The sequence below is a fragment of the Hippocampus guttulatus genome, chromosome 11 (assembly GCF_054856545.1).
Source record: "Hippocampus guttulatus isolate MCC_2025c chromosome 11, RoL_Hgut_1.0, whole genome shotgun sequence".
Taxonomy (NCBI): Eukaryota; Metazoa; Chordata; class Actinopteri; order Syngnathiformes; family Syngnathidae; genus Hippocampus; species Hippocampus guttulatus.
This window is the reverse complement of record NC_141271.1, coordinates 14,153,420-14,172,056: the sequence shown is the minus strand read 5'-3', so window position 1 is coordinate 14,172,056 and position 18,637 is coordinate 14,153,420. Positions and strand designations below refer to the sequence as shown.

General features: G+C 42.8%; 1 protein-coding gene across 3 annotated transcripts; it reads left to right on the top strand.

The window, feature by feature from the left end:
- Positions 1-3,015: 3,015 nt before the first annotated feature.
- On the top strand, positions 3,016-18,368 carry srpx (sushi-repeat containing protein X-linked). Of its 3 annotated transcripts, XM_086123542.1 has the most exons (10): positions 3,017-3,276; positions 10,763-10,819; positions 11,962-12,150; positions 12,333-12,509; positions 12,806-12,932; positions 13,047-13,168; positions 13,541-13,720; positions 16,016-16,149; positions 16,965-17,086; positions 17,189-18,368. In XM_086123542.1, the coding sequence occupies exons 1-10, from the start codon at positions 3,213-3,215 to the stop codon at positions 17,370-17,372; spliced, it is 1,356 nt and encodes a 451-aa protein (XP_085979668.1). In that variant the 5' UTR covers positions 3,017-3,212; the 3' UTR covers positions 17,373-18,368. The 3 variants fall into 3 exon arrangements, with proteins under 3 accessions (XP_085979669.1, XP_085979668.1, XP_085979670.1); XM_086123543.1 differs by lacking the exon at positions 10,763-10,819 and having other exon boundaries at positions 3,016-3,276; XM_086123544.1 differs by lacking the exons at positions 3,017-3,276; positions 10,763-10,819 and adding an exon at positions 10,833-11,731.
- Positions 18,369-18,637: the final 269 nt, after the last annotated feature.

Genomic DNA, 18,637 nt, shown 5'->3' with positions numbered 1-18,637 from the left:
TTTATCATCAGACCTCATGAAGGGAGCACTTAAGAAGTCTGCCAGAGCTGTTATTTTTTTTTTCATTGAGCCCACAGAGTCTTATGATAGGGGAACCTCTCAACCAAAACAAGCCTGAAATTGTTCAACTCAGGGAAAAAAACCCAAAGAAAACCTAACGTTAGGCAAGACTGTTTTACGTTTTGCGGTGGCTAACTTCTTTTTACACTTGTATGACAATTAAGAACATTGGAATGTTTCTCGAAATGATGTTTCAAATTTGCTTGTTGCTCTTTTGTTTTGTTTTTGCTAACCACAGCAGTTTTTCACTGTAACAGATCACAGTATACATTGAGTATTTGTGGTTCATCATTCGTGAAGTTACCTAAATATTCACAGATTTTTTTTTTTGGGGGGGGGGGCTAACCTATTGGCCGTCTTTCATTAAAAAACCCACCTGTTTTTTTTTTTTTTTTTTGCAGAGGGCGGGGTAGCATGGGGGCTGCTCGGGCCTAAACCACGTCTAATGTAAAAATATCGCTTTGGGGCTAACTTGTAGACAAGGAACCTTGTTGAAGTGGGGGCAGGAGCTACCTTTTAGCCTTAGAGGAAAAAAAGTGCTTTGCCACCATCTTATGGCATCTGAGGGCAATTGACAACCTTTTGGGGTGGGTGTCAATTTCCAATTTTTCCTCTTCGTGTGGCCTCACTGCTGTATTTCAATTGTATAGTGTGACAAAATAGACTGCGTTCAACTTTGTAAGTTCCACTGTTTTAAAACAAAAAATCAAACATTTTGTGTTTTTCAGTGCAGGAAGCTAGAACAGTAAACGCTCACAAGAGAGAGTTTTCCCGGAAACGCGCATTCCTCAGCATACAGTACGTACTTCATAGCTTTTTCCACTCCCGTAATGCTTTGCTTGAATTCAATTAGGTCTTGTCAGCCTCATGTTCTTGCTCCTTCCTTCGGCCAAGATTCAGAGATTAGGACATGCGCATGCACAGTTGCACACACACACACACACACACACACACACACACACACACACACACACGACACTGGAAATCATCTGGAGTCATGCCACCTCTCGTCAGTTTGCACGCTCACTCGGGATGAGTCAGGCTGTGAAAGCGTCTCCGGTTGTGTCACAGTATGACCTTCAGTAAACCCGCATGACCTCTCTGTGCTGTTAAACAAGCCCATTTGTCTGCATACAAACGAGATTTTGGGATATTGCAAAGAAACGTTTTATTCTTCGAGGGATCACTTGGAGAAATTAAAAACGTTGCACAATATCCCAATGAGCAACTGTTAACTACAATATTCGGCAAAGCTCTTGGCTCCCTGTATACTTCCTATCCGGATTTGATTTTGCTCTACCGTGGACTATTCGCTAGCCTGAGCCAGTCATAAGGTCACGTACAGATAAAGACAAACAAGAATTCACACTCAGAACAAATTCGGACAATTTCAATTTGATGTATGTAGAGCCCCCTTGAGATGAGCGGCCATCTTGTTTGGAATGTGGGAGGAAAATGGATCAAACACACAAAAGCACTTTTGCCTGTGAGACAAAACTGCTAACCACAATTCCACTCTAATGGCAGGAGCTATAATATGATTTATCAACTGCATACACAGTGGCAGTTGTAAGGCGCCCTGCGTGACACCCCCATCTGCCCCTCTTCACTCCAATGAAAAACACACACTCACACATTTTTAAATATCACTGCTGTCGGGTCGAATACTTGAACCTCCAAAATAACCCCTTTTCAGGATAACTTCAAAATGTCGTGTTTGTTCAACCATTAACATTGCATCGTCCAAGAGAGCAAAATTATAATAATAATAATGCACACGTGTGGACTGACCAATCGTATATATTTGTGAAAAATATTAAATTGACCAAATTGACATAAGTGATTACGGCTGAACACCAACAGTATAACGAAGGACAAACAAATGAGAATACAGCAATGGCAAATATGTACAGTATATCTTATATTTATTATTATTATATAGTGGTGGCTCATCAATATAAGTCGCGAGGGCTACGGTTTTGAAATGACATCAACTTGGATGTTCACCGGCATTCATATGGATTGTGTTCCACTTTGGTGGTTCCAATATTTTCTTGCGGTGATACCTTTGGTCCAAAAGTGTTAAAAGAACAGATGTATATAACCTAATTCAAACTCAAACCAGAATAGAAAAAAAAAGATATGATGAGAGTGAGGTTGACTGGAAAGACAGTTGCAGGAGAAATCAAAATTCCCATGGAACCACACAAACCGAGCTCTCGCCTGTAATAAAAGACTCACACAATGACGTGACAGTGGGCCAGGATGTGGGAAACTAAATAAAAACCTCCACAATGCGCAACCACTGTTATGAAGATCTCTAAAGTGAGAGGTTGCCTGTCAAGTCCACTGCGGGAGAGGAAGGTGACCGCTGACTCTGACCGACGGCAACAGTGGGGTTTTGGTCAACCATCCGCTCATGGGGGGGCGGGTAAGGACTGAGGAAGGAGGGAAACACACGGAACAGGAGTAGATACTGTAAACCGTAGTGGTCCAAAATGCTACAACAGGGAATGAATTGAGATGACGATGACATCACAACACATCAGAGCAATCCCCAGACACTGCTTAAAATACAATCGAAGCTGTTGAACATCTGGGGCCAAAATGCCGTCTCTTGTGGGACGTTGAGGGACACTCATTTGGGGAAAATTTGCCAACAGTTTTGGAGTCAACGTGTGAACAACGGAACTGGCAACATTTGAAGTTCCATTTTAACAAATTTCCCCTGATGAAATCAGGGGAATAAAAATTCTCTTACATGAAAGGGTCAATTAATTTATCGTCACAGTGTTTGAAAAAGCCACACAGGAATGCGCATCGCATATAATACTTTGTCCCATCATTTAAAAAATAAAAATAAAAAAATCGACAGTATATGCCCCTCGAAGGACGTGATAAAATTTAAAATGGCTCCCGGATAGGAAAAAGGTTGGCCTGGTCTACTTCAAAAGGTGATGAAGAGTCCATGTTAGTTTAAGGCTCTCTCGGGGTGAGCCACACTGTGTTCCCTTGTTTGCGGAGCAAAGAGGCGGGCCTTTTTTTTTTTTCTTTGGGAAAAGGAGGAATGCGCTGGAAGTTTTCCTGCAGGAGACCTTCACAAGTTGAGGAACGTCTTTCCTATCCTGTCCCCCCTCGTCTCCCTTCTCAGCATGGACATGTGGTCTCTGCTGCTGCCGCTGTGCATCCACATCTGCTTCTGCTCTGCATATGAAGGTAAGAACTAACCCTAACCCCCCTCCACCCCCCCACCCTACCCCTCAATCCTTGCCCTACTTTTTTTTTTTTTGTGCTCCAAAGACAACCCCGCCGCTGCTGTCTCGTCTCTAGGGACGGGATGGCTTGTGTTAATAGGTTGGATTCTCTCACGTCAAAGGCTGTTAGATGTTGTGCCCTGGATTTGTGGGTCAAGCCACTTTTTTTTTTTTTTTTTTTGCGTGGACGTGGAGGGGCTGTGGAACAAGGGGAGTGCAGTGTGCATGCGGGGGGACTTGCACAGCTCGGCGTTCTTCCCCTTTTTACAAAGTAGATTAAGTCCGCCTGTGAGGCCAGCATTAATGGCCACTTATTGCATGTCTACACACTAACACAGCACACACACTGACACTTTAGAGTATTTAATGAGGCCAGACTGGCTTTTGGAGCCAGGCGGTGTGCAGCTGGACTGATTTCAGAGTGACGCATACTGTACATGGCAATCACGCATGCTGAAACATGAACACAAGCGTTACACATTCACACTGAAAATGTCAAGAAGACTGCTCTGTTGGGCGAGTGTGTTTCTGCAGTTTATTTTACAGGGGGGGGGGGTGTTTGTTTGTGTTTGCCCAGGTGGTTTTTGGAAAACTGGTATATGTATATTGAATGCAGGCTAAGTTTTAAAATGTGCCGAAAAGCTCCAATAGCTGTTGCACTGTGATTGGTACCGTACCACCCTTTGGAACACTTGCACTTAAAATGGGCATCAAAATGGTTCGTATTGGAACACTGACGTTTTCATTGTTGAAAGTTATTGTCGGCACCGGGGCTGAAACGATTAATCGAACGATTCAAATAATTTGATGAAAGAAAAGTCGGATCAAAATTTCTGCCTCAAAGCTCTGGAGGTATAATTTCTTTCACTCTGAGTAATATCGATATTAATAGAATACTAACTTCCGTTGACGCACGACTCCATGAAGAAATAAGAGCCACAGGGAGAGAACGTATACGTTTTTTTGGCAATTTTAATTTGTCATTAAAAAAAACAAGATAAAGTACAATGTGTCCACTGCAAAACTTAACTAACGGACAGCCTACCACCGCTACTTAAAGCATATGGTAATGCCCCCACAAGTGCTCAAGAACAGGCACAGCCGCCAGTGCACAATCAATCTCTATATTGAACAGACAGTAACAAAATAAACATGGAATAAGCACCTTCATACACAAGCTGCTCCGGCCACAATTGACCACCCAGGCACTCGACAGTATGCAGACTGGCTAACAGTTAGCCAGTTAGCAGCCAGGTGCTAAAGTGAGTTCACAACAGCTCACAACTCTGACTCCCACGTCAGGACAGAGCCCACTTTTCAAAGACACAAACACCCAGTCATGTGGAATGTGAAAAGGGAGACCCCAAATGGACACCAATTGTACCTGCACATCACGTGCACATTTTGTTGTTGAATGATGCAAAATCAAAATGAGCCGCTTCCATTGTCTGGGAAGCAGGCTGGGTGTGCTTATGCCCACAATGGCGCAAATGGCACTTTGCTATTGCGCTTGCCTGCAAAAATACCAGAACAAAAAAAACCACCCACCCACAAAGGGACCACGTTTTCCAATAGACTTGCGCTGGGCAATAAACTAGCGCCCCTTGTGTTTCCATTGTCCGATGTTTTGAATGGGTAACGAAATAACTGGCTTGCTCTGCTTTGAGTAGCAAAAACATTTATGCTTCATTTTTCTAAAAATGCACTTGTCAGGCCAAATGTTTGTTCATTAAACAATAATCTTATTGTTCATATACTTAGCGTACGGTTGAAAATGAGACAGTGACCTCAGTCAAAATTGATAACGAAGGAAAATTCTTCTCAGTCGTAAGCCACGACTGCACGTCGACATTTGGAGGACGAGAGTATTCGCTTCATGGCAGTTGATGTTGCGAGCCTACGGAGAGAAGCTAATTGCAAATCAGCCTTGGTAATTGAAAGTTTTAGTCATTCCCCAAGGTTTGCTGGGAAGATGAGCTTTCAAACCGCCTCCACCGCTCGCACTTTAGACTTTTTTCCCCCCCCCACCGTCTTTCTGGGAAATGGAAGCAGCCCTGAGGTGAAGTAGAATTTAAAATATCAAACGGTGCCACAGCCGAGCAGACCTGACTTGAATACGCTGACGCGCTCATTAGCTGTGAGATGTGTCATATGTCTCGACGGACATATTTTCACGTGCAAGTCAGGGTGAATCATAAGCGTGCGACTGCTGCTATATCGACCTCCTCTCAATCACCGCTCGCTTACTAAACATTCGCACTTCATCATCTCTTCTTCGGATCAAGACTGTGAGGAATCAGGGCTACGAATTTGTCCTCATTTCCTTACATCAATGATGTGGCAAATGAACCACTAAGTCATGGTTTTAGCTGCTTTTAAATAATTCCTCTGATTGTTTTGAGCTCCTGCTTTCATGTCAGGTTGGTGGATATATGGCTTCACTTCCCAGAGCTAATGTCACATTAATAGCCAAGTCGTGCACATCATTTTGACTCGATTGTCAATCAATAGGGCAGCGGTGTTGTCGTGGTTAGCAGATGTGCCTCACAAACGAGGGGTTTTTGGTCCAAACCTTGGCTCAAGCCCTTACTGGGTGTGCGTGTGGGTGTGTGTTCTCCATGTACTTGCAAGGGTTTTCTCCTCCCACATTCCAAGACTTTAAATTGGCCCCTTGTATGACTGTGAGTGAGAATGTTCCTCTGTCTATATGTGCCATGCAATTGACTGGCGACCAAAGTGAGCTGGGGATAGGCTCCGGCTCACCAGCAACTCGAGTGAGGGGAGGTACTACAGAAAATGGATGGAAGATATAATTGACTATCAATGCCACCAAATCAACAGAATTGTCATGGATCAATCAATACATTTTAATTTGAATCCGTAGTGAAGGACAGCACAGATACGATACGTTTACTTTTAGATATTTATATCCATGTGACAATAATTCACCCCCGTCCGCCGAGCCCCCAGGTCCACCCCCAATTTTTTACCAGCAGCTAAAATTTGTCGGTAAAGATACCAGTACTTTATGAAAACAATTAATAGGAATAGCATCATTCACAAGAATGTAAAGAATTAAATTGATTTAATTTTAATTCATTGTGCTGCTATGATGTGCATGCCTGATATATACCTGTACATATAAACATAAAAAAGACAGTTCAGTAAACTGGAATACTATTAATTGTTTTCTGTAGGAGATAAAAAGGAAATGCATATGATTACTTGTATTGTCAGTCCACATGTGTTGCTGCACCACTTGTGTTCAGACATCTGTTGCAGTTGCAAAACTGACACATTGATGCTAGTTTCCATAGCCCGTTTATGACTAGTTTCACAAGACAAAGTTATGTCGCATATTCAAATACACAATGAGGATTTGTGTTGGTTTTATGGTCAGATTAGAAATAAACGTTAAAGGTTAGTGATTAAAAAAAAAAACAGCTTCAAGCAAAGTATTGGCCTCTTTTGTTCACTCCCTGCCAAACTGCTTGTTGTGAGATTCTATGCCACTATCTAGCTCTTGTAACTTGAGGTTTTTTTTCTTTTTCTCACAACTCAAGACAAAAGAATCCTCAGGTCACTCGTCGTAAATCATGGTAGGGTTGTAATTACCTCTGGCTTGTATATAATCCAAAAACATTGTCTTCTTTTATTAGCCCCCAGTTTATGTGGCCTTCACGCGCTGCCTGCTTGCGCAATAAAAATGGCTGCAGAGTGATGAGTTCTGGCTACGGTTAAGCAGTTTTGTTGAACTTGGCCATTGTCCTCCAGTACGTTGTGCGCGAAAATAAATAGAGCTTCACGCTGTAGTAAATCTCCTTGGATGGCCTCTGATCAGGCAAATGAAACAAAAGCTGCTCTTTTGCAGGATTTCAACGATGATACAGACAATTAAGAGATTTGGAAGCAGTGAACGTTCTGGTCCACACACACCAACCACCCCCCTCCCCCCCTGAGAAAAAAAACAGCAGCATAAAGTCGATTTGTTGAGACGTGGCCCAAGTAAAGCACCTGAATAACCGCTGTGTCCTCAACCAAACTTGGCAGACACGTGTGTCAAACAGAGACGGCGAAACTTCAGACTTCATAAAAGATGCAGTGAGGAAAGCTGTAATTGGTAGCAAAAGGGACGATTGATGAATGATGTCAGAAGGCCAATCTGCGGAGGCAGGCAGCAAGTTGACTAATGACTTGAATAAACTCAGAAAAGAACATAACCAAACGGCAGTCCTTCAAAACTCAACAAGTTTGGAGTCTGTCCTTTTGCCCGGATTCGGATGGTATAGGCTTTATCTCCATGTAGCATTGAACAGGATAAGCTGCAGAGAAGACGGCGGGATGGATGATGTTAACAACACTGGACATAGTGGCAGTTATCCATCGATGGTAAAATTAAAATGAAATGACATAAGTCAGTAAGTGACATCGTCGACACTGCAGCGAAAAAAAAAAGTTCCGCTTCTGTTAAGTAGCATGCTGTCCTTCGTGCCTTCGCAAAACACCGTGCTTGTGCGCTACCATGCACTTGTCACGTAGGTCTGGCTGGAGCCGCGTTAGTAACTAGCTTCGAATAGCAAAACACCAAGATATTTAATAGGTAATGGCTAAGTAGTGATGTTGCCGTAATCCATACCATGAAGTGATGCAATTGATACCGTGACATGAATTTTGGGCCATATCACCCTGCCCTAGGTTGAATTCTAAATTCTACCACTTGGGAGGTTGCGTGACGGTGAATGTTCGTTGGCACGATATGCACCTCCGCAAAGAAAATTTCCTCTATAAATCCCCCAAGTCATCAAAGGAACAGACTCAGATGTCTTATTTTCTGCGATCCATTTTCCATACATCAACCTCGTCTTTTCTCCTCTTCGACAAGCGCAATCATAAGTTTTCCTCTGAGCCAGCGAAACTCAGCGTGAGCGTTGAGCTCTTTCCCAGTGATGATGTGTCATCGTGTGTCAGTGAAAACCTCAGCGCTGGGTTTTCGGTCGCGGCTTTGCGCGTGTGAACGCGCGCGTGCGTTAGCCAATATTGGGTGAGGGGGGGCATGATGAGAAATGTGGCTCGATGGCTAACGTCACTGACCAGAAGACTGACAATGCGAAGGCTGGAGGAAGACGGAACACAGCTCCTGGACTTGTGACAAGAGCCCCGTATTCACCACCGTGCAGAGGCCAAAGTGGAGCAAGTTTAACCCCCCCCCCCCCCCCCCCAATACTTTCTCTTCGCTCACACATTACTTTTCACCTTGCTTTTCACCTCTTAGGAGAGATTTACATGGCTCGATTGAAAGTGACACAATTCAGATTTGTTTGCTCTCAAGTGACACTATTTGGAATATACGGCACAGCAGTGTATTTTATGTGTGTGTGTGTGTTCCAAACCCTCCCAAAAATCTTCTTCAGAAAATGATGATAAACAATCATCATATGTTCCCTATGGAGAATGGAAAATGGAAAGCCATCCAAGAAAATTCGCAAAATACCTCAAAGTCAATTATGTGACCCCCAAATACAGGACCAAAAGTAAAACCCCGGAAGTGTATCATCTAAGATGAAAATGAAGCCTACAAAATCGAATATCGACCGCAGCATAGATGACTCGATTAACAGATTTCTCGACGAATTGACAAACAAATGGCGCTTTGCGGCTGAAGCCAGATGGCAGCCATCTTATGTTGCTACAATCAGTGACAACTTTTTTGACTAAAAACACTGTTGTCAGTGCATGTTTTATGATAGGGTGCTTGTATGGAAAGAAAAAACAGTCTCAGAAAAGAATGTGAAAATGCAGCATAGAAATTGATGTACCGGTATTCAAATTAGGAGGGCGTAGTGAGTGGCAACGTAAAATGGCCCGCCCGCGGCTTCATTTCTCGCGCCAATGATTCAGCGGCATTATCCATAAGGCCGTGTTTCATGTGTTCCGTCATATCCAACAAGTGTCACTTGAAATGTACTCAAAAAGACCAGTCAGAAAATTATCAATGCTGTCCCTAATTGGAAAAAGTAAATCCAACCTGACTTTCTCCTCATTTTGATGATTTTCAAAGTGTGGGGCATAAAGGGTAGCAGCTTGAGAAAAATGAAATGTAACAAAGTTTTATTTATTTCTTTTTTTAAGCTTCAGTATTTGCGAAAAACATTTACAGTATGAGGTTGAGCTGTCTTGGGGGAACATCTTTGTGACACACTTTGAAAATCCCTCCGCTGCTGTAGTCGCTTCTGTTTTACATCAACTGCTGTTTAAATTGGCTAAAGAGGAATCGAGGCCTGTGGTAAGTATGCTTGTTGGGGAGCAATTTTGGAACAAGAGTTTTCCAAATGCACTTTATGTACTCTGGGTGGTGTTTTTTTTTTTTTTCCCCCCCAACTGATGTGTAATACATACCCAAGAAAACTCAAAAACAGTAAAACCTCTGCGGTCGTCTTAGGCTTACACATTCATTTTTTTCGATAGGAAATACGATGAATGATGTCACTATCATTGTGAACTCTAATGTTCAAAGTAACATTTTAAGATGTGCAGTTGTCATACAAAGATTAATTCATACAAATTATTGTCGCAATATCGTACAGATCTGCCAGGAGAGAGATGCACATGTTGCTTTTTCACGGCAAAATAAAATTTAAAATCGACGGCTGTCAGAGATTTCATGGCACCCTACTGCGTTGGCATTAAATACAAAAAAAAAAAAAAGAAAGAATACAGAGCGCCAAAGAAAAGCAGTATTCGAAAAGTCTCGTTGAGCTGAAGCTACACGATGTCTTTGTGACGTCATGCGTGACGGCGCTTTGAATTTTTGACTTTCGAGATGTATTTTGGGGGCTAATACCAAACTGCACGGTTTTGGGGGAGGACGGGTGTCCATCATAGTCTTGCTTATTATTCCAATTTGGGTTTCAAATGCAATGTGTCACATTGCCACAACAAATCGCAACAAAAGTTGAGAATTGTATTTAAAATAAATAAGTGCTCGGATTCATCTTCCTGGTCACATCAGAAAAATGACAGGGAGAATTTGGGGAGTGATAATAAGCGAGTGAATTTATACAAAATCAGCACTTTTATTTTATTTTTTTATACCTAGCAAATCACTGTTGAACTATTGCCCTTGAGACAAAAATCACCACTTATTCCCCCTAGGCCAAAAGAAGTGCAAAGAGAATGGAACAAAATGGATCATTTGAGGTTCACTCCTTCTGCATGACTTCAACCCAAAAGATCCGCAGAAACACATGCCCCCAACAGCCGCGCTCTCTCTTTTGTTGAGTGCGTTTCTGATGTCAAAGCAATTTTTTAAACTTGATCCCGGAGCCGTTTTGTTGCACAAATCCCGGGAGAGTATTAAAAACATTGCCTAACATCTTAGGCGCCATCTTTCCCCTGCTTATTAGTTGCCTTCTTTTTCTTTTCTTTTTATCTTTTGCTTGCCTCTCCAGGGTCAGGACAGCAGGCCTACGGAGATGATGAGGAGTGGTATTCTCATGCATTCAAAGGTGACGTCACTCTTTACATTGTTGCGGTGCGCTGTGAGAACAATTGCATCAAAGTGTTCAGTCACGGAGCGATAAAAAAAATCCTCAAAAACAATGTCTATTCTTTCTTCTCCCCTGCAATGGATACTCCTCATTCGGGGAATTAGCTGTGCGTGGGTGTTTGTCCTGAGCCAGCAGAAAATAAGATGCAGATTGCAAGTCAGATGAGAAACCACTCGGCAAGAATGTATTCCTGCAAGCGTTGTAGGCATGTATCCAACTTGGGAAGAAACAAGGAGACATGTTTTTTTTGTTTTTGAACTTCCGAGAACTCGCTGTGAGTTAAGTTCTCTCTGTCATGACGGTGGTTGACATGGTAACTTGGACTGCTTAAAATGTTGCAAAGAGGAAATCTCAAGCAATTGCAGAGTAGTCCAATTTTGGATGAGCTCCTAAAAGGAATCTGGGTTCATATACTATAAAATGAAGATAATAGGCAGGGGTGCACATCGCCGGTGCACGAGCACTAGAAATTCAAAGCTGCGTTTTGCTGTTCATGTCTGTCGCTGCATATTTTTGTACGAAGCATTTTCTTTTTGTGATGAAGTGATGAGGCTTCGTAACACCCCTTGTTGATGCCATTTCTTCATTCGGAATAAGTGTTGGAAAAATGGCAAAGAAAAATCTAAAGATGCTTGCATAATGTGATGATGAATCTAAAATGTAAAAAGAAGTTCACTCAAGTTCACCGCAATCAACCTCAATTCAATACGATGAAACAGTGTTTTCACAGCGAAATTGCGAATTGTACACTTTAAGGTGAGATGCCACTGTAAATAAAAACATCACCCTCTGCTGGATGTGGTTGGGCACTTTCCTATAAGGGTAATAGGAAGAATACTACAAAGTACTACCGTCTTCAAAAATCATCTGGTAAGTGCCACTTAATGACGTTTGTTCATCTAGTTTGTTGCAATTCATCAGTTTGTTGTGCTCAAATACATTTGCAACCCGTATAAGAAAGGTGTTTTAAGACGGGTTTTGCGTCAAACTAACATCTTTTTCGTCCGGCCGCTTTATCGCAGACCTTCACTTGTTATTATCGAACAAAGGGACATGCTGTAAAACATGGAACCGACAGATTGACTTGACACACTTTTTAGGGTCCGCGTGGTGTGCGCCAATTAAGCTGAAACACGGAGACGTGAGCTGCCGCACGCCGCGGGGTCACCACTCCAAGAACGCCATGGGGGCGCGCTGTAAAATCCGCTGCAAACAAGGATACGAGTCCCAAAGCACCGAGGTGGTGTGCATGGCCAGCAAACATTGGTCTTCCAACTATGCATGTCGAGGTGAGAACAAGGATTTCTAGGAGGCGACGGTGAGGGGGTGGGGGGTCCCTTACCTCGATGAAGTAAATACAGAAGAACCTGATTATCCTCCATTGATCAGAGCGTATGTCTTCGTGTGTCTTGTTCTGACCGACCCCTTCAATTCAATTATGAGAATGGTGTTCTCTCTCTGTCTTTGGCAGAGATCCGCTGTCCCAAGACGAACATGCCCATGAACGGCGGCTACAAGTGCTCAGACGGCTCCTACTACAACTCTCGCTGCGAGTTCTTCTGCTCTCCGGGATTCATCCTGAAGGGCTCCAAGACGGCAACCTGCCAGTTCAACAAAGCCTGGAGCGCCGCCGTCCCCACTTGCGTCGGTAAGCTTTTGCCGATACGTGAAAGTATCAAAAAATGTGATGCAGCATTTGAACTACTATTTATTACCGGGACAAATAATGACGTGGGGGCAATAAGTTCCTCTCCATTGCCTTCAAGGCCTTCACCGATGTACTTGTTTCGATAACTGAATAGACTTGAGGCATTGTTCATGGTTCTACTTTCTGCACTCACCCACACACATTTAACCTTCATGTGTTGTACATGACACACGATTGAGTGAAAATGTCCTTTTCTTTAAAGGATTTCTCTTCATTGTTGTTTGCATTTGCTCCAGACGAGGAGCCTCCAAAGATCAAGTGTCCTCATGTGAAGGACAAGTGGGCAGAACCAGGCAAGCTCACGGCCAGGGTGACCTGGGACACGCCCGAAGGCGTGGACACGGCCGACGGCATCCTTACAGAGTGCGTGCTCCCGTTTCTCCTTCTTCCCCCTTTCTTCCTTCTGCTCGGTCCTCCCACCAAGACAGACGAGGGCATCACAGTGGCTCATCCAACCTCGGACTTGATCTTTTGCAGCGTAATCCTGAAAGGGAAAGCTCCCAAATCGGACTTCCCCGAAGGTCTTCACAAGATGTCCTACACTGTGCTGGATCGTGCGGGCAACCAAGGATCCTGTCGCTTCACTGTCAGAGTGCGAGGTTGGATTTTGAAAAAGGAATAGAACTCTTTGATTTACCGTGGGTGTCTGATGTTATTGTGATATATCCACATAAACAACAGTAAATCGGGATATTCTTGCATGCTTGGGATAAAATATAAAAGGTAATTTTCCACGACATCGCAGTGTTTAATTGGCACAGATATAAGTTAGTTAGGAGTAATTGCTGTAATTATATTTGTTTTACTGGCAATGGTGCCCCATTTGTTGGCAAGCACTTTTTGTTGCAAATCTCTTTCGGGATCCCCGAGCTGTGCCTCGCAGCCCCTCCAATGGATGGAAAACGTATAACGAGAACCGCTGCTGTATATGACATTACCATGTTGCCCATGACCACTGTCTGCTTCTCTAGTGCGACGCTGCACTCCACTGTCTCCCCCCGACAATGGCTACATGAAATGCGACAGCGACGGCGACAACTACGGCGCCACCTGTGAATTTACTTGCACGGGCGGCGCTGATCTGCAGGGCAGCGCTGCTAGAGTGTGCCAGTACGGACTCACCTGGTCCGGTAGCGACACCAACTGTGCACGTATGTATCACACCAATCTCGGTGGAGGACTAAACAGCCTCTTTTCAATCAATTATTCACTGAAATGAATACCCTGGTCAGTGATTAATCTGAAATTAAAATTTCATTTTGACAAATACGAGTTTGAGGTCAAATATTTATATAAATTATATTAGAATGACAAATGAAATGCAGTTTTCAAATCATATTTCCTGAAAGAATGCAAAATTGTACTTACAGGCATGAAGTTAATAAAAGCTGACTGGACCTCGGCAATGGTGGGCCTGACAGCCTTTCTGTTCATCCGATAAACTGCCTGTGGTAACATGATGGGCAGCAGCGAGGGGGGAGGGCAGTTCCTCTTTGGTATCTGTAAGCCAACATCCTGCCAGTATTGGCATATTATCATTAATAATGAACCAGATTCAGCAAAATTTACAATAATAGTACATATAGAAAAAAAAAAAAAAAGAATTTACTTATTCTGCAACACAAAACTTCAATTTTGATGTGGGAGTTTCCCCATCTTGCCCTGCAATATGCAAAACCTTTTCTGCATGGTGGGGCTACCATTTCTCAAGACGTTTTGGTGTTTGGCCTCATTATAAAAATCTAGAAAGTCCTGTGAGATCAAAAACCGAGATGTACAAAATACCAATGCACACAGACACATTTTGGATAAAAAAATACTCACCATGAAAAACATCTGCAAGTTCTGGTAGCTGCCCCTTGTTGAATAATTAATTGTCCATGGAGCCTGGGGGGGGGGGGGGGGGAACAACAACAAGGTTAGAAAAGAACTTCTATTTCATAGTATAAATCAAACCTGGTGGAGAGCATGTTAACAATGGAAACTCACTAATAACAAGCATACGACGTGGGTTTTTTTTCTCACTTTGGTTGCTTTTGTGTGACACATGTAGCCACAGGTTTCGGCCATGAAATAAAAAATATACTGTATATATTTTGCGGTTGGAAAAAAAGATACTAATAATAATTACATATGCAGGAATGAGTAGGTTAGCCGTGAGTGGCGAGTTGCAAAATAGCCACTCGTCACCCGTAGCCATTGAGTTTGTAGTTTTGACTTTCTCACAAGCACACGGCGTTTAAAAAAATACTGCGCCAAAGTACTTTTGTCAACGACATTCACACATCGAAAAGACGTTAATAAGATATAAAGAGTGTGATGGATAATTATGGAGACTAACTTCTCTAAATCTTACCTTAACGTCTCTGTTCCTGGCCAATCGAATTCAGAAAAAAAGATCACAATGCCTTCCCATCGCGAGGTGTTTGAGCTTTTCTTATGATTACTACACTCGCCCTGTCTAACACACACGAGGTGAAAAGGCAACGTGGCGGTTTGCAAAAGATTTAAACGGGTGAAGCGCTTCCTAAAACAGCGATAAATGAAGAAATCCAAATGCCTATAGTGTCGACTTGGTGCTGAGCGTGGAGACGTATGAACAGGAAGTTGAAGGCTGTCATGGCCGCCGGTCAGAATTGATTGGTTCATTTTTGACCCAACAAAAACATTATAGGCATATAAGGCAAAAATATTTCATTTGAACCAATAATTTGATTACTGTCATAAGAAATAACCCAGAATATTGACCCAACACAAACAGGTGCTGAGCGTGGAGGCGTATGAACCGGAAGTCGAAGGCTGTCATGGCCGCCGGTCAGAATTGATTGGTTCATTCAAGAAATAACCCAGAATATTGACCCAACACAAACAATCTGAAAACTAAGGCAATGAAATTACCCAACTGCTTTAAGAGTGGTCTATCTATCTATCTATCTATCTATCTATCTATCTATCTCCCATCCATCCATTCCTCTAGTTATATGTACACGAAGGTACAGTATGTGAGAGAGTATTGTACACAGTGTATAATACTGATACAAATTGTATTTACACATACTTTGTTTTTTTCCACTGTGGTCAATTATTATGTAATATGACAGATTGGCACATAATTCTTGTAATTATTCCAGGAGCACTCTTGAGAGCTTTGCACTTGATGCTGTTTTGTGATGAAATGAAATCGGGCCCAAATGTACTGCCTCCTTAGTCCACACGCACATAGAATTACAAATGAAGTCGAAAACATAACCGTTATGATGCATTCAAGTTTTGCTCTTCTATTATTCATGCTGCTCATTTATGTGCTTTTCCCTTTGGCGTGCTATTTCACTTCCTGTGAGCCTGACGGGAGCGGGAAGGGAGCCCACTAAGTGTGTTCCGTTGAATCTAATTCCATTCATTGCACGCTCCCTTCCGTCATCCATGCATTCTTTTGTCCGTCACAGCCATGAACATTAACGTGGGGGTGCGCAGGGCCGCGGCGCTGCTCGATCAGTTCTACGAGAAGCGACGACTCCTCATTATCTCCGCCCCGACGGCTGCCAATCATAATTATCGCTTCCAGATGACCAATCTGCAGGTGAGTGTGTGAGAGAGAGAGAGAGAGAGAGCGTTGTGAGTATACTGTAAATGTCTGTTTGTGTATCTAGCGGCTAACCCGTGGGTCAGTACACATCAAAGTGATGACTGACACCCCTTCTAATTAGGCTATTCTGAGGGCCTTGTCACAAGCGACCAAGTCACATTGCCTATAAATGTTTGACCTGTTCAAGACCGATGGCTCGTCAGCTGAGATCCCCAGGGGCAACTCCAGGATGACCTGAGCCATGGAAAGATGTCAGTGTGTAAAGAAGACCTTTCGGGGTGTGATTGAACTGGACTAAATAAGGCTCAATTGAATGTAAAATATTTTGGCTGGGAGTCTGCAACCCATAAATCCATCTAGTGTCCTCTCTGTGGAGCTGAAGGAGCTGGCTCCACCAGGGTGTACACGTCCTGCTCATACCATGACAACCTGGACCTGGATAACTGGAGGATAATGGATTTCCAAGTATTGTAGTGGTACACTTGCCTTTCTCTGATGCAAACGCATGGGTTTTGTTCCCACTCCCTGTGATTTCATTGGTGCACGATGAGAAGCAAGCGTCCTTTTCTACCTTCGCCCATCTATGAAAATACCCCAAAAAATAAATAAATAAAAATACTCCATCCATGCGTTGTTAGACTTAGCATTGCACGATACTTGCGCTGGGAATGATAAGAGGGCCCATCGAGATGATCAAAACATATTTTTTGTCGAAAGGACAAAGACTAAAATACGAATACAAACTTTGACTGGATATCTTGTATATTACGTGTCAGACTTTTAAACTTGTATATCTGTGGGCCCAACAGCACGCCCAGTGTGGACTGGACCTACGGCACATAACCGTCATTGAGCTGGTCGGGAATTACCCAGCCCAAATCGGCCGCATTCGACACAGGCTCCTCCCTCCCATGCTAGCCTTGCAACTCAGGTATTCACACACACACACACACACGCACACACACACACACTTTCTTTTTTGTGCGATATCATCACACATGATGTTACTTACTGTGTCCTCTGCGTTACCAAGGTTACTGCTCCAGATCCCACAAAGGTCCTTCCAAATGGTTCTAGTGGACAAGCAGGGCACGGACAAGCAACGCTACCCGTTCCCGATTACGGCGGCCGAGCTGTTCACCACCGTTGACACCTTTCCTCTACGCAAGGACGAGATGCTGATGCAGCAGGCAGCCGGACAGACCTGTCAGTCATAATGGCCCATGCTCATATCCCCCCTACCCTGGGACTTGCAGCCATTCTTGATCCAGTGGCTTCCCCCGAGTTACAACACATGCTGTATGATCATGACACACCATCCTCGTGTGTGTGGGTGCGTGTGTTTGAAACAACAGTTCTCTGCCATGCCACTCATCTGAAAGATTTTTTTTAAGCCGTTCAAGTCACATGTCACGACAATCATATTGATTCCTGTGTCTTGCCTACTGGTATGCATTTTTAAAAAATAATTGTTTTTCAAAACGTATGTAAGTATGTTTAGTACAAAAAAAGGTTTTACTGTATCGAGTGGAAAACTATACTATTTATGTCCCACTTCCTTAACTCATTCAGTACCAGCCAATTCTGGACCAAGTCTGAAAAGACGTTTAAAAACGTCTTTGGGAGTGAATGAGTTAATAATAATGTATTCTTACACTCTTTGGATTATAATGTGTTTCAGAATGTTGTGTACACTCTCTGGATCAAATACAGTGGAACCTCCAAAGTACAACTAAAGCTTTGCCGGTATGCGTGGATTATTATGTTTATTAGTACAATTTTTAAAAGAACCACGGACTATGGGGGGGGCATACGAACAATAGTGGGTTGGGATAAATACATAAGGCCTGCAGACATTTAAGTGACCAGTGTTTATAACAAGCTCTTTGTGTACTTAAAGGTCAACTGTGAAGTAATTTTAGAATATTCCAAACAAAAGATTTTTCTGTCACAAATAAATTAATATTAAAAAATGCATTAGATAATCATGAAAAATACCTCGAAACAGTTAAGTCTGAACATAAAAACCTGACTGGGTGCTCAAATCCATGCCATGGCATCATTTTGTGAAGCTATGAGTCATGTTTGATATGAAAAATTAAATAGCTCACGTGTACCAAACAAGACACTCATTTGATAGAGTTTGAATATGTTGAGAGACCGAAACACTTTTACTTTAGAAATAATAAATATTTATGATATTGAAATTTTCATCCTGTATTGTGTTGTGCTTTTGCTTATTTTCCCCTTGAGTCTCTGTCTCTTTGTCTCTTTCTCTCTCGCTATCATCAACAACACATTTTTGAAACTTTTCCCAGAATCCAATGTCAGAACCTCTGGTCTCAGTACACACGCATTCACTTTAAATAGAATGCAGGAAGCCAATGTTAACAAAACTCTGTTGAACATATTCCAGGATGTCGCAACAGCGTGACATTAAACCGAGAAGGGAAGTAGCTGTAATGAATGTTTACATGACCAT